Here is a 13274-nt window from a genome sequence, read left to right as displayed (position 1 = left end):
CCCACATGGTCACAGCCTGTCCAGCCGTGAGGATGCACTGATGGCGCTTTGGTGGCAAAGAGTTAATGATAGCAGTGGTCTGGGGGGGTCCCAAGGACGTAAAGGGCCACACGCTGATTGGCGACCGCCCTCTGGTTGGCTCTGATCGGACCAGCCCAGTGCGGTGCCCTCCCACCCTCTGTCGCGTTGACGCACCCTTGTCGGCCGTTCCTTGTGCAGAGAACGGCTACGCCAGCACAGACGAGGAGATCTGGGAGTTCAGCCTGGCCTCGGAGGGGAGGTAAGCGCACCAGGGAGCGTGCAGTGTCCCAGCCTCGTGCGCCCCTGAGCGGCGGGATCTATGGAGGGAGGGGGGCGCATCTCTGTGGCACTCATTGGCAAGGTAGACCCGTTAGAGCTTGGCAGCTAAATTCTCCAGGTTCTGTCTGCACCGAGCATGCTCCAGCCCCTCGGAGCTCCTACGTGTGACCCGACGTGCAGGGGCTGTACAGAACTGTCCCAGTAATGGTTCCTCTTGAGGGCCAGGGGCAAGACAGAGCTGGGAGGGAAGAAGGCCCCGAAAGGGACCGGGGGATGGGCTGTATCTCGGGGAATGGGAGGAGGAACCGTAGCCGGGCTGGTGATAGGGTGTTATGGGGTGGGGGTGATGGGCAGTGGTTTCTTCCTTTAGCTTTAAGTTAAGCCTTAAAGGGGATCGGCCATTTAACCCTTTGTTTCCTACAGCTTCTCCCAGTCTTTCACCATGAAGGGCTCGGCCAGCCAGGACGACTTCAAGTTCAAGGTCAGTTCACAGCCACAGACAGGGCCATTTAACGTCCAGATGTGGGGTCTTTGGTCCATTGTACCCCCTCTCCCTTTGTGCTCACGGCTGGGCAGTGGCCCTTGGCGGGAGTCTTCTCCATGGGCGGAATGTCTTGGGTCTGGAACTGAAATAGCCCGGGGTCTGGTCTCCTGGTGACAGCCGTGCCTGGCATGTTACTTTGGCCCTATAAATGGCTCCTTGAGTCGTAGAGCCCACTTTAAACCCACAAATGCCACATCATTGAGCTGTACTGGGCTTCCCTGAATCCAGGCAAGGTGCCCTGGTGCTGTCTAGCCCTCCTCTGGGAGCAAATAAAACCCATGTGACACCCTGGTGCTGTGCGCCCTTCCCAGAGGCTAATTGACTGGACCAGCCCCTCCATGTGCCGAATCCTCCTGGGAGAGCTGCTCCGGCACTCTGGGCCATACACGTTTCAGCCTTGCACAGGGGGTACTTCCTGTTGCCCTCATTAATGAGCTCATGAAACGTTAATGCTGGCAACCGGGGCCCAACTGAAAGGTTTCTCTAGATCTGCCACTGCTGGGTGCTTGGCCCCAGAGGCTTCTTGGAACTGAATGGCCAAGGGGCGCCAGCGTCTCAGACTCGCTCCACGTGCTACCCTCGGGGCAGTGAACTCCTAGCCTCTCAGCCCACCCCTCCCTGTGCCACGCCATAGGGGGAACCCAAGCTGTCAGGCCAGATGAAGGCTGTGTCGGCCGAGTGCCTGGGACCCACGTTGGACATCTCCACCAAGAACATCACTAAGTCCTTGGTATCCCTCATGGAGATCAAGAAAGACGGGATCGGCTTTTCCATCCGGGATTCCTACTACAAGGATAAGGTCTCCCACACCATCAGCCTGCCCACCCGCGGCAGCACCTTGTAAGCCCTGGCAAGCATGGTCCCCACGTGCTTACAGGCCCTTGGGGGAAGAGGTGGGCTGGGCCATCGTATTCTGCCCTTGGAGCCTTGAGTCTGGACTCCTCTCGATCGAGCCAGCCTGTCCCAGCATGCAGTGGTGGGGCCAGCTTGCTCTGCCATCTTGGATTGCCAGTGTCCACAAACTGCCCGTCGGGGGGACGGGGCCTGGGGAAGGCGGGCACAAACCGGGTTCTGCTGTCGGACAGAGTTGGGCGTCCAGTCTCCACAGCCCTCTTATCGAAGGCACGGAGCTGCCTTCTCCAGCAGCAGTCTCGGTGATGAAGCCAACAGGACCCGTGCTCACAGCGCAAACCCTTAGCCGGGGCCGCTGGCCTGGCCTTGGGCCCTGCCGGGGCCTGATCCAGCCCGCTGGACCCCGGCTCGGGAGGTGGATCTGTGCGCTGCCCCAGGGCTCTTGGCTCGCTTGCTCTGGAGTAGGCCTGTTCAGTGCTGAAGGGCCCTGGCCCCAAGGAGGGGCGATTGCTGATCTGGTCTTGATCTGTTCCAGCCCTAGGCAGTCCCGTGGCTCGGACACCTCGCCTCTGACCCGGAGGAAATCCTATGACCGGGGGCAGCCTGCCAGGTGAGTGGGGAGAGGCTGGAGAGCACATGGGCCTAGCTCCCCATCGGGGACCGGCCTGTGCACTCGGCTTTGCCCAGGCACGACGCTGGGTGCTGGATCCAGCTGTGCCATAGAATCATAGAATATCAGGGTTGGAAAGGACCTCAGGAGGTCGTCTAGTCCAACCCCCTGCTCAAAGCAGCACCAATCCCCAACTACAGCATCCCAGCCAGGGCTTTGTCAAGACGGACCTTAAAAACCCCTAAGGAAGGAGATTCCACCACCTCCCTAGGGAACCCATTCCAGTGCTTCACCACCCTCCTAGTGAAATCGTTTTTCCTAATATCCAACCTAGACCTCCCTCACTGCAACTTGAGACCATTACTCTTCATTCTGTCATTTGCCAAGCTCCATTCTCTTTGGAACCCCCCTTCAGGTAGTTGAAGGCTGCTATCAAATCCCCCCATACTCTTCTCTTCTGCAGACTAAACAAACCCAGTTCCCTTAGCCTCTCCTCATAAGTCATGTACCCCAGCTCCCTAATCATTTTTGTTGCCCTCTGCTGGACTCTCTCCAATATGTCCACATTCTTTCTGTAGCGGGGGGCCCAAAACTGGATGCAATACTCCAGATGTGACTCACCAGTGCCGAATAGAGGGGAATAATCACTTCACCATGGGCTGGCACTGCAGGCCTCCCTGTGCTGAGTGGAGGTGCGGGGCAGGGGGTAGATCCCCGGACCAGGCTTGTGATCATGGGTCTCTTTCTGAACACCCTGGCTCAGGACTTCGGACGTTGGCTTCACGTCTCCCTCATCCCCTCCCACCAGGCCGCGCAATGACCGCAACGTCTTCTCCCGCCTCACCAGCAACCAGAACCAGGGCTCCGCGCTGGACAAGTAAGAGCCTCGCGGGGCAAGGAGCGGGTAGGGGGGTGAAGCTCCAGGGAGCCCAGCCCCAAGAGCAGTGAATGGCAGACGGTGACTCCCATGGCTGTCCCCAGGTACCGTCCCCGCTCTGCCTCGGGCCCGGCAGTCCCAGCTGGAGTCAGCCCCAGGCTCCTGCCGGGCTCGTGAAGCGACCAGGGCGAAGGCAGAGAGCTGCGATACCGGTGCAGTAGAACTTCACATGGGGCAGCATCTCCCTGGGCAGGGGCCCTATGCCAGACCTGTCTATAACCCCATTGATATGGAGGGGGGGTCTTTGGTCCCCCTCTACTGGCTGGACCTTGTCTCAGGGCTGCCCCTGAGCTGCCAAGCCTGGGCCTTTAGCTCAGGCAGAAGCAGCTGCTGTTGAGAGCCTGGGGTGGCAGATGCCCTCCCTGTAGATGATCCAGCTGGAGGCTCGTCGTAACATTGCACTGCTAGAGCCCTCAGAACAGGCCTGAAGCGGTGCCCTGGCCTTTAGCGTTGTGTGCGCACACGTGGCAGTGCCTGGTCCCCCGCTGGGCCCGTGGGGATCCCCTGGTGGGCTGGGGCTGTCACAAGCCCCACTAGCGGCCCTGGGCTCTTTAGCTCCTGCTGGTAGCTCTGGAGGGCCCTGGTTCAGGCCCCAGTGTGTTGGCCAAGATGGCGGCTGTCACACTGGCTGCTGGCAGAGGAGAATTTCACCCGCAGGGACGCTGCTGGGTGGGTTTGGCTGCAGTTATAAAGCGGGTGAGGTGGGTCCAGGGGGCTGCTAGCTGAGGACACTAAGCCGCCATCCCGTCCCCAGCGAAGCGTGGGGCTCGTCGGCGCTGGGCTTGGCAGGGGTCCCCAGGCGTTGGGGAAGCCATTTCCCAGTCAGCCCTACCCCGGTTCTGTGTGGCACTGGCTGTGCCATCGCACCTGCCCCTTCTGGGCCCTGCTCCCTCTCCCACTGTGCTCTGTGGGGAGATGCCGGCTGCTCACAGGTCCTGGTCCCCCTCAGGAGGTGACATGGCTGCTCTGGGTGGGGTGAGCTTTCTGCCAGTGGCCCGTAGGTGCTCCGATTGCTCCTGGTGCCAGGGGCTGTGACCCTTCGGAGGTGGGGTGGGGGTGCTCTCCAGTGGCAGCCTTTGGTTTCTACGGAGGAACGAGCCCACCTTAGGACTGCCTTTGACCGTCACGGGCCAGCCCCTGCACGGGTGCAAATTGGCCTAGCTGCCGTGGGAGCAGCAGAGCGGCTTTGATTTACAGCTCCCGAGGACCTGGCCCTATGGGAGCTGGTAGCAACCACCTCCCATCTGCCTCCCTGCAGAATCCCAGTTTGGTGGCGATGTTCTAACCTGGGGAGCCCATGGCGCTGCCTGCAGCTCAGGACCAGCCCCTGGTCCCCATCCCGCCTGCTATCAGACCACACGATAGCGCAGAGCCGGACCGTGTCAGAACGCCCCAGCCGTACCCCAAAACCCGGAGTGCGGAACCTGAGGGGCTAGGTTGGATGGCTGGTGGCAGTGATGAGACAGGGGGGACCATGGGAAGATTAAATGAAGACTGGATGCAGGAATCCCTGGGCGAGGCCTCAGGCGTGCACTGTACTGGTCAGACTGGGTGATTGTAACAGTCCCTTCTGGCTGAATGACTCCAGTCCAGCCTGAAAGATCTTGTGTCCGAGCCACGTGTCCCTTCCTGCTCCTCTGCCCCTTTCCTCTCTGGTTTTGTGTGTCCGCTCCTCCCTCTCTACCCCGCTAGCTTGGATGCAATAACAACACTCCACTCTCTGACTCCGCTGCTGCCTCTCTCATCCGGGATTTTTTCTCCCGTAATCCTGCTAATTTTCTGTCCCTAGGTCTGACGACAGCGATTCCTCTGTCTCGGAGGTGCTGAGGTACATACAACTTTCTATTGATTAGAACTCTCCTGCTTCTCGCATTTCCCTCCCCCTGCCCTGCATGCTGAATCCGTGCTGGCCAAACTCTGGGCCTTGCTTCTTTGCTAAATCTATTGGGACTCTGTCCTGGTGCTGCTCTTGCTCGCTGTGTGTCCCTCTTTCCTTCTCTCTGCTTCCCCGCATGGCCCTGGCATGCCGTGTCCGGCTGTGGAAGTCCCTTTCTGCCTCTGGTCTCCAGTGCCTTAAGGTCTGAGCCATCGTCTTGAAATGCAGTGCTGGTGGTTTAAGCGGATAGCGTACGGTGCTTTCACTGAATGGGGACAGCTGCATGCTCTATTCTGCCTCGAGGGCGGGGCGGGTAGTGATGATATCTTGTGCTGTGTCTGGCCTAGCTGCAAGAGGCAGGGCAGGCCAGCTGTTGGAGCGGGTGGATGCTTGGAGGGTCCAGGCTATGATGCTTTTGTGTGTGTGTGTGTGTGTGTGTGTGTGTCTTCTCTCGCACCTTCAGTTCAGACATCTCCAAGCACTTGACAAACGTGGCTTCAGCCTCCAGCACCCATGGCGAGGCTGGTCAGGATTGTTATCCCTGTCTTGTGCCTCGGTTTCCCCATCTGCAAAGAGTAAACACCTGGGATGCAGCCTCTTGGCACCGAGGATCCTGTGGCTGCTGCTAAGGCCTGTGCAGCCTCCCAGATATATTAGAGCAGCCTTGGGGTTGCTCTAACTCACTGCAACCTCCCAAAGGGCTGCTTGCCGGCTATGCCACAACCCAGAGTTCCCCTAATGGGGTGAGCTAAGGCCCTGGCTCTGCCCCCAGCATGCCTGGGTTTGCAACACGAGCCACATAGAACCAATTACGCTAGCCCAAGGCAGTGTCTGTGCCAGGACAACTCTCCTTCCCCCATTCCCTGCACATCAAAAGGGCCAGGCTGGCAGAGGAGCATCTCCCCACTGGCCTTTGGGTGCCTATTTGAGACACCGTGGGCCTGACTCTGACACCCTGAGCACCATCAGCTGGAGTAGTGGGTGCTCAGCGCCCCTCAAAAAATCCATTCCAACCATTCCACAAATGTGCCGTGTGACCCTGGGCTAGCCCTTTCCCCTCCCTTTGCCTCAGTGTCCCCACCTGTAATCCAACCCTGCTGGGAGGAGGGGAGGTGCTTAGATTCTGGCTGGGAAGCTGCTTTGGGGCTATCAACCCTCTCCATGATGGGCTCTTCCACCTGGGCTCTTTCCTCAGGGGTGTCGATTCTCATGTGCTCAGCACTCTAGAACCTCCCTCTGAACTCTGCTCACAGCCCCATTGGCTGTTGCTGGGGCAAAGCCTAGAACTGGTTTGAGACAGGATTGTCTCCTGGCCAGGGAGCCAGGATTCCTGGGTTCTCTCCCTGTTCTCGGGGGATTGAGAACTCCTGGGCTCCGTTCCCAGCTCTGCCATTGATTCGATTGTGATCTGTTAAAAATCCCTTCCCCATCTGCCAAAACAGGGTGAAGCTCATTGCAAAACTGGAGTGGGTCAGATGGAGAGAGGGCGCTTCCCCCCCGCTGGCCACAGGGTGGTGCCCTTATGCCCCACATAGCACGGCTGGAGCAGGGCCCCAGTTTGTTCAAGCCTGGAGGTTCTGGGGGTTGGGTCCGGAGCCAGCCTGTCCCTGCTAGTCTCTGACTCCACAGGGGATGGGGCAGCGTGTGCCATGCAGCAGCCTGGACTCTGCTGGCTTTGGGATCTTGCCTGGATGGGGCACAGGGGCCACCTACAGCTCTCACAGGGGGGTGGGGAGGTCGCTCATCTGTGCCAGCAGCGAGATGGCCAGGGGGTGAAGCCCGTTTCCTTTCCAAGCCCCTGCCCCAAGCCAAGGCAGGGTCTGCACGAGTCTCTGAGCCCTTAGCACCAACGGGGTGTGACCTGCCCCGGGGGGCCTGTCTGGGGAGCAGGCTGCCCAGCAGCTTCTGTCTGTGGTTTGCTTTGCTCCGGAGTCCCGCTAGCAGGCCCTGGCAGCCTGGTGGGGCGGGATCTGGCTTCGTCCTGGGTCACCCAGCCAGCGCCCTCCTGCTGACACCCTTGCTCTCTCTCTCCCACGGAAAGGGCCTCATTAACCCCGTGGGCGGTACCAGGAGCGCCCGGACGGCCCCGCTGCAGTGCATCTCCGTGGCGGAAGGACACTCCAAGCCCGTTCTCCGCGTGGACGCCACCAACGAGCTGCTCTTCTCCGGATCCAAAGGTGCGCGCCTCAGGGGCGGGCCGGCTGCTGAGCTCTGGGTGTGATCATTGGGGAGTGAGCCTGTTACCCAGGGGAGGGGCTGAGCCACCCCAAACTGCGGGGGCAGGACAGGAGCCTCTTGCTCAGACGGCACCGGCCTGCCTGAAAGCCACAACGGGCCGGTGCAGTTCTGGGTCCCCCCAGCAGAGGGCAGCAATGCTGCACGAGTCATTAGGCTGAACAGCTGTGTGGTGACATCCCTGAAGCGAGTTGTTGGGGTCTCTGCCCGGTTCCTAGTGGCTGGATGTTCACCTCGCACCTGGCACTAATAGACGCTCCCCCCTTTGGCAGGTCTGGCAGAGGTGCCAGAGGCTGGATGGGCCACAGGGACTGAGCTCCCCTGGGGCACTCGTGGGAGCAGGGGGAGGCGGGGGGGAGGGAGCCATGGGGATCCTTTGCTGAGGACAGGAAGGGTCCCGCAGTGTCATGTGCTCCTGCCTCCTCCCGCAGACCGGAGCTGCAAAATGTGGAACCTGGTGACGGGCCAGGATATCGCCTCGCTAAAGGGCCACCCCAATAATGTGGTGTCCATCAAGTACTGCAGCCACTCAGGGTTGGTCTTCACTGTCTCCACCTCCTACATCAAGGTGTGGGATATCCGGGATTCGGCCAAGTGCATCCGCACCCTCACGTAAGTACCTGATGCACCGAGGCTGCCCTGTGGGCCTGGCCAAGCTCGACGCGCTGCCCTGCCAGCGTTCTGCACTCAGGGCAGCATTGCAAAGGCCAAGTGGCCGGGCTGGTCTGCAGGGCTGAGTCTAGGAATGCTGCAATGCTGGTCGTTCTAGCCTGGCCTGGCTCGTGGAGGCTCCGTGGCTTGGTGCTCTGCTCTCAGGGAAGTTGCTCCTCTCGTCTGTTTCGGGGGGCACCGTGCACCCTACAGTTGCTTTGATCAGGGACGGGTAATGACCCATCTGCAGCTGCCAGCGCCGTTTCCAGACCCCAGCGAAACAGCCCCTCTCTCTGGTGCCCAGCCACAGACTGAGACTTCTCTTTTAGGCTTCCCCAATCTGACTGGCGGGAACAGGAGCGGCGCCAGGGTTTTTGGCGCCCTAGACGGGAGTCCTTCTGTGCTCCCGGTCGTCGTCGGCAATTCAGCGGTGGGGGGGGTCCTTCTGTGCTCCCGGTCGTCGGCGGCAATTCAGCGCTGGGGGGGTCCTTCTGTGCTCCCGGTCGTCGTCGGCAATTCAGCGGTGGGGGGGGTCCTTCCGTGCTCCCGGTCGTCGTCGGCAATTCAGCGGTGGGGGGGTCCTTCCGTGCTTCCGGTCGTCGGCGGCAATTCAGCGGTGGGGGGGTCCTTCCGTGCTCCCGGTCGTCGTCGGCAATTCAGCGGTGGGGGGGGTCCTTCTGTGCTCCCGGTCGTCGTCGGCAATTCAGCGGTGGGGGGGTCCTTCTGTGCTCCCGGTCGTCGTCGGCAATTCAGCGGTGGGGGGGTCCTTCCACGCTCCCGGTCTTCGGGTCACTTCGGCGGCGGGTCCTGGAGCAAGTGAAGGACCCACTGCAGAATTGCCGCCGAACACCCGGAGCGCGGAAGGACCCCCCGCTCCCGAATTGCCGCCCCTCCCCCCCCCCCCCCCAAATCCTGGTGCGGTCGCCTAAATGGAAGCGCCGGCCCTGGGTGGGAACATGCCTGGGCTGCCTGTCAACATCAACTCCAGGCCAGGGGTGGGGTTTGTGTCGCTCCGCCCCGGGCGTGGAGCTGGCATGCCTGCTGGTACGGGTCTGGCTGGCTGCGCGGCAAGGCACCTCCCTTGGGTGCCGAAAGGTGCTGCCTGGGTCACCCTTGCTGTGCCGTTGCTCCCGGCTTGAGGGGACGTGGGACTGAGCGGGGGGGTCTCATCCTGGCACCACTGGCACTGCATATGGCCAGGAAGTGGCGTTGCTTTCCCCTATAGATGGCTGGGGACAGACGCTGTCCAGCCTTCTAATCAGTCCACAATGGGCTAGATCTTCCATTCCACATTGTGTAAATTGCCCCCTCCCTCCCCCAAGAGTCTCTGCCTTGAGGCTCACCTGTTTGTCTCTTTGTCTTAGCTCTTCAGGTCAGGTGATCTCTGGGGATGCCTGTGCTGGGACCACCACCCGCACCATCGCCAGCGTGCAGGGCGAGCACCAGATCAACCAGATCGCACTCAACCCCACCGGCACCATGCTCTACGCTGCCGCTGGGAACTCTGTCCGCATCTGGGAGCTCAACAGGTCTGGGCGGGGCTAACTCGGGCCCCCAGGCAGGGGCAGCTCTTGTGGGGAGGCAGACGGGTGCTGCGTAGGCAGAGGGAGCAGTCGTTCTGGGCTGAGCGGGGGCCCGCTCCCTCCCGGCTGGAAGCTGTGTTATTGAGGCAGGGGCGGATTTGGACTGGCACCGGGGGAAGCTGCACTGGCACAAACCCCAACGTGGAGCAGCTTAGCTTGTTTGTCTTGGGCTTTGCACTACATCAGCCCCAGCAGCTGCTGATCACGCCCAAGGGGGGCTGAAAGTAGGACCCAGTGCTCCTCTCCCAGCTGCAGCCTTTAGGGCAGGGGTGGGGAACCTTTTCTCTGTCACTGGCCATTGACCCACAGAAAAAATCAATCACGGGCCACTTACCTGCTGGGGGGCGTGGAGGCTTGGGGCTTCCCCTGCAGCGGGTGGTGGGAGAGGGCGCCACGGGCCAGATGAAATTAACTAACGGGCTGGATCCAGCCTGCGGGCCGTAGCTTTCCCCGCCCCTGCCTTAGGAGATCGGTGGACAAGCCGGTCACCCCCTGACACCGCATCTGAGCCCAGCTCCCTGCCCCTAGCCCAAGGCCACAGTCACGGCCCATGGTGCTGAGGGATGTGGTATCCCTGAGATTGCTCCGTGCTCTGCACCCCGGAGCCCGAGGTCCCCACTTCTGCTTGGGATGGTGGAGAGGGGCCTGGGGCTGGGAGGGTCCCTGCTGGGAGCCTTGGAGACTGGGCCAGCGAAGGGCCTGCAGGAACGAGCGCCTCCTGCTGAGCGCACCCCGGGCTCCTGCTTGTAGGTTGCAGCCTATCGGGAAGCTGACCGGCCACATCGGGCCTGTGATGTGTCTCACTGTGAACCAGACTGCGAGCAACCATGACCTGGTCGTCACCGGCTCCAAGGATCACTACGTCAAGGTACCCTGGGACCCTCCCTCCCTCCCGCTCACAGGCAGCACAAGGGGCCTTTGAGCCCAGGAACCGCTGCTTGTGCCAGCCCTCCCCACCCCCATGCATAGCCGCTCTCCCGTAGGTGCCAGCTACAGCGGCTCGCTGCCCACCAAAGGCCTGGCGAGGAGGGGACATACTGGGTGGTGGTGTCCAGAGCGCCCAGCATCGGCCTAACTCCGCTCCCATGGGGGGCGGGAAGGAGCCGTTCTGTTGATCTCAGCGGGCTGTTGCTGGCCTAATGACCTGAGAGCGACTGGTCTCCTTTGCCACCGGCGTTCACAGCAGCTGCCCTCCGGGCTGTTGCCTTGCAGATGTTTGAGATTGCGGACAGCGTGGTGGGGAACGTCGGCCCCACCCATAACTTCGAGCCCCCGCACTACGATGGCATCGAGTGTCTGGCCATCCAGGGCGACGTGCTCTTCAGCGGCTCCGGGGACAACGGGATCAAGAAGTGGGACCTGGAGCAGCAGGAGCTCCTCCAGGTACGGAGGGGGACGAGCAGGAAGGCCCTGCTGCTGTGCGGGGGGCAGAGAGATGGGCTAGACCCGCAGCGTGCCGTTTCGAGGGCCAGTGCCAGGGTCTGGAGCGAGGACTTAGAACCTGCTGGAGAGTCGCTGTCCAGTCTGGAGCGTGCTCCCGCCATCCTGGGGGCAGAGGATCAGAGAGCAGACACAGAGACCCCATCCCTACGTTGCACATGGGGCCTCCAGGCAATGGAAGAGCCCCGGGGGTTGCAAACGACAGTGGCTGGCAGGGTGGGTCCCGAAGGCAGTTTACAGCCGTGGGCAATGCACGGTAGCCAGTTCTATAGGGCTGGGCCCCACCTGCTGCGGTTAAAGGGCTCAGTGGCCTATGGGGAAGGGGGACAGGTTGGTCTAGGGGTAGATAGCGCTCGGCGTTGTCCCTATTTCTGACCCGGTGAGTGTGGCTGTCTGGTCTCCGGGCCCCACAGGCCGCGGTGCCTGGCTCTCCAGGTCAGTGGTGGCGCGCTGCAGTGCGGGGATGGCCTCCGGTGGGTCTGGGATAGAGCAGCAGCCGAAGGGGGCGTGCAGGCCGGTGCTGGGAGGCAGGAGGTCTGGCTCTGCCATGAGACTTGGCTAACATTTCAGAGGCCTCCATTGATTTTTTTTTTATTTATTTATATTTTTTTTTGGTGGTGGGGGGCTCTGTTTTGGAGAACCTACCATGTGCCCGCCCGGGGCTGGGTTGTTCAGAGGAGCTGGGCACTGTGGGAGTCAAGGGGAGCAGTGGGGGCTCCGCCCCTCTGAGAATGGGGTGGTCGGGGTGTCCCCCAAAATGGAGCTGCCCAGAGCTAGTCACCATTTGTGGCTGTGTGACCCTCCCCCACAGTCTCTCCCCTATGAAATGAGGCTAATGCTCATTTTTCTTCCCACTGGAGCGCTGAGGATTGATGGCAGACAAATAATTAGAGAGATGGGGGGTGAGGGGGAATCTCTTTTATTAGACCAGCTCCTGTGGGTGGAAGGGACAAGCTTTCAAGCCCCACCCTGGAAGAAGAGCTGAGTTTGCAGACTTGTCCCTTCCCCCCCCTCCCCCCGAAATTGGTCCAATCAAAGAGATTCTCTCCCCCATCTTGTGTGTCTCGTATCCTGGTTGCCAGCTCGGTTTGGATTGATTAGAGCTTGGAGATCCCCTGGTCAATCCCAATGAGCAATTGTCTCCTGGGGCGGAGCCCTCTTCTCTCCTGCTGAGCTGCTTCTGTAGCTCACCAGAGTCCCCTTGTCTTGAATTCAAATCCTCGGCTGCTGCTTGATGAGAAATCGAGCGGAGCTTAAAAATTCCAGCTCTCAGCCACGGTACAGATGTGGGGGGTTTGTCTCAGCCCATTACAGAGCCAGCAGCCAGCTGCAAACCCAGCATCTGGCTCTGGCTGCTGGCCTGACCCTGCCCTGGAGCTCAGGGGGCAGTTTGGGTCTTGATGGCCCCGGCTGGCAGCGTGGATCGTGGGCGCTCACTGGCTCTGCCCTGTCTCTGTGCCTGCCAGGAAATCCCCAAGGCGCACAAGGACTGGGTCTGCGCCCTGGCCTTCGTCCCCGGCCGCCCCATGCTGCTGAGCGCCTGCCGCGGGGGCGTGGTGAAGGTCTGGAACGTGGAGAACTTCACACCCGTTGGGGAGATCAAGGGCCACGACAGCCCCATCAATGCCATCTGCACCAATTCCAAGCACATATTCACTGCTTCCAGGTGAGGGCAGTGGGTAAGGCTAGGCCCCTGCGGCATGGGGGAGGGAGATCTGACCCCCAACTCACCCCAGTGCAGCAGAGCTGCAGGAGCTCTCCAAACCCACTGTTGCTCCCCCCATGTGGCAGGGCCTGGAAAGGCACTGGGAGCGAGGGATGGGAACAGCGCCGGAGCCGGGCTGCAGGCGGTTTGGTGTGGGGCAGCAGTCGGCTGCAGGGCCCCCAACCCCTCCCCATCTAGCCTCTCGTCTCCTCCATCTCTCAGCCATTGTTAGGTCGCCCCACAGTGAGGCTCTTCTGCCCCATCCAGTTATGCCAAGCGCTGGTCCTGCCCTGCCCCGCCATGCTTTTGGGATGCTCTTGCCAGCTCCTTTGATGTGCCGGGACAAGCCAGACCTGGTGCTGCTGGCCCTGCCACCCTCAGCGCAGAGAACGGACTTCCTGCCAACCGGGCACCAGCTCCTCCTCGACGGCGCCTTGTGCATCTCCAATGAGAGCACCACCGCCCCCTCCTTCCGCTCCCTGGCCCCTGTGCACAGCCCTGGCCCCCAGAGGGGGTCCCCGGGTTCACAATGTCTCTGGCA

General features: G+C 61.3%; 1 protein-coding gene across 1 annotated transcript; it reads left to right on the top strand.

Moving 5' to 3' along the window:
• The first annotated feature begins 65 nt into the window (after positions 1–65).
• On the top strand, positions 66–13274 carry LOC135978370 (kinesin-like protein KIF21B). Its single transcript, XM_065579324.1, has 10 exons — positions 66–280; positions 724–781; positions 1479–1684; positions 2232–2306; positions 3070–3183; positions 5033–5071; positions 10339–10456; positions 10801–10971; positions 12495–12694; positions 12956–13274. Exons 1-10 carry the CDS (start codon positions 66–68, stop codon positions 12963–12965), a joined length of 1206 nt encoding a protein of 401 aa, XP_065435396.1. The 3' UTR covers positions 12966–13274.

Source organism: Chrysemys picta, unplaced genomic scaffold (genome assembly GCF_011386835.1).
Source record: "Chrysemys picta bellii isolate R12L10 unplaced genomic scaffold, ASM1138683v2 scaf229, whole genome shotgun sequence".
Lineage (NCBI taxonomy): Eukaryota > Metazoa > Chordata > Testudines > Emydidae > Chrysemys > Chrysemys picta.
The sequence above is the reverse complement of the archived record's forward strand: the minus strand, read 5'-3'. Positions and strand labels throughout refer to the sequence as shown.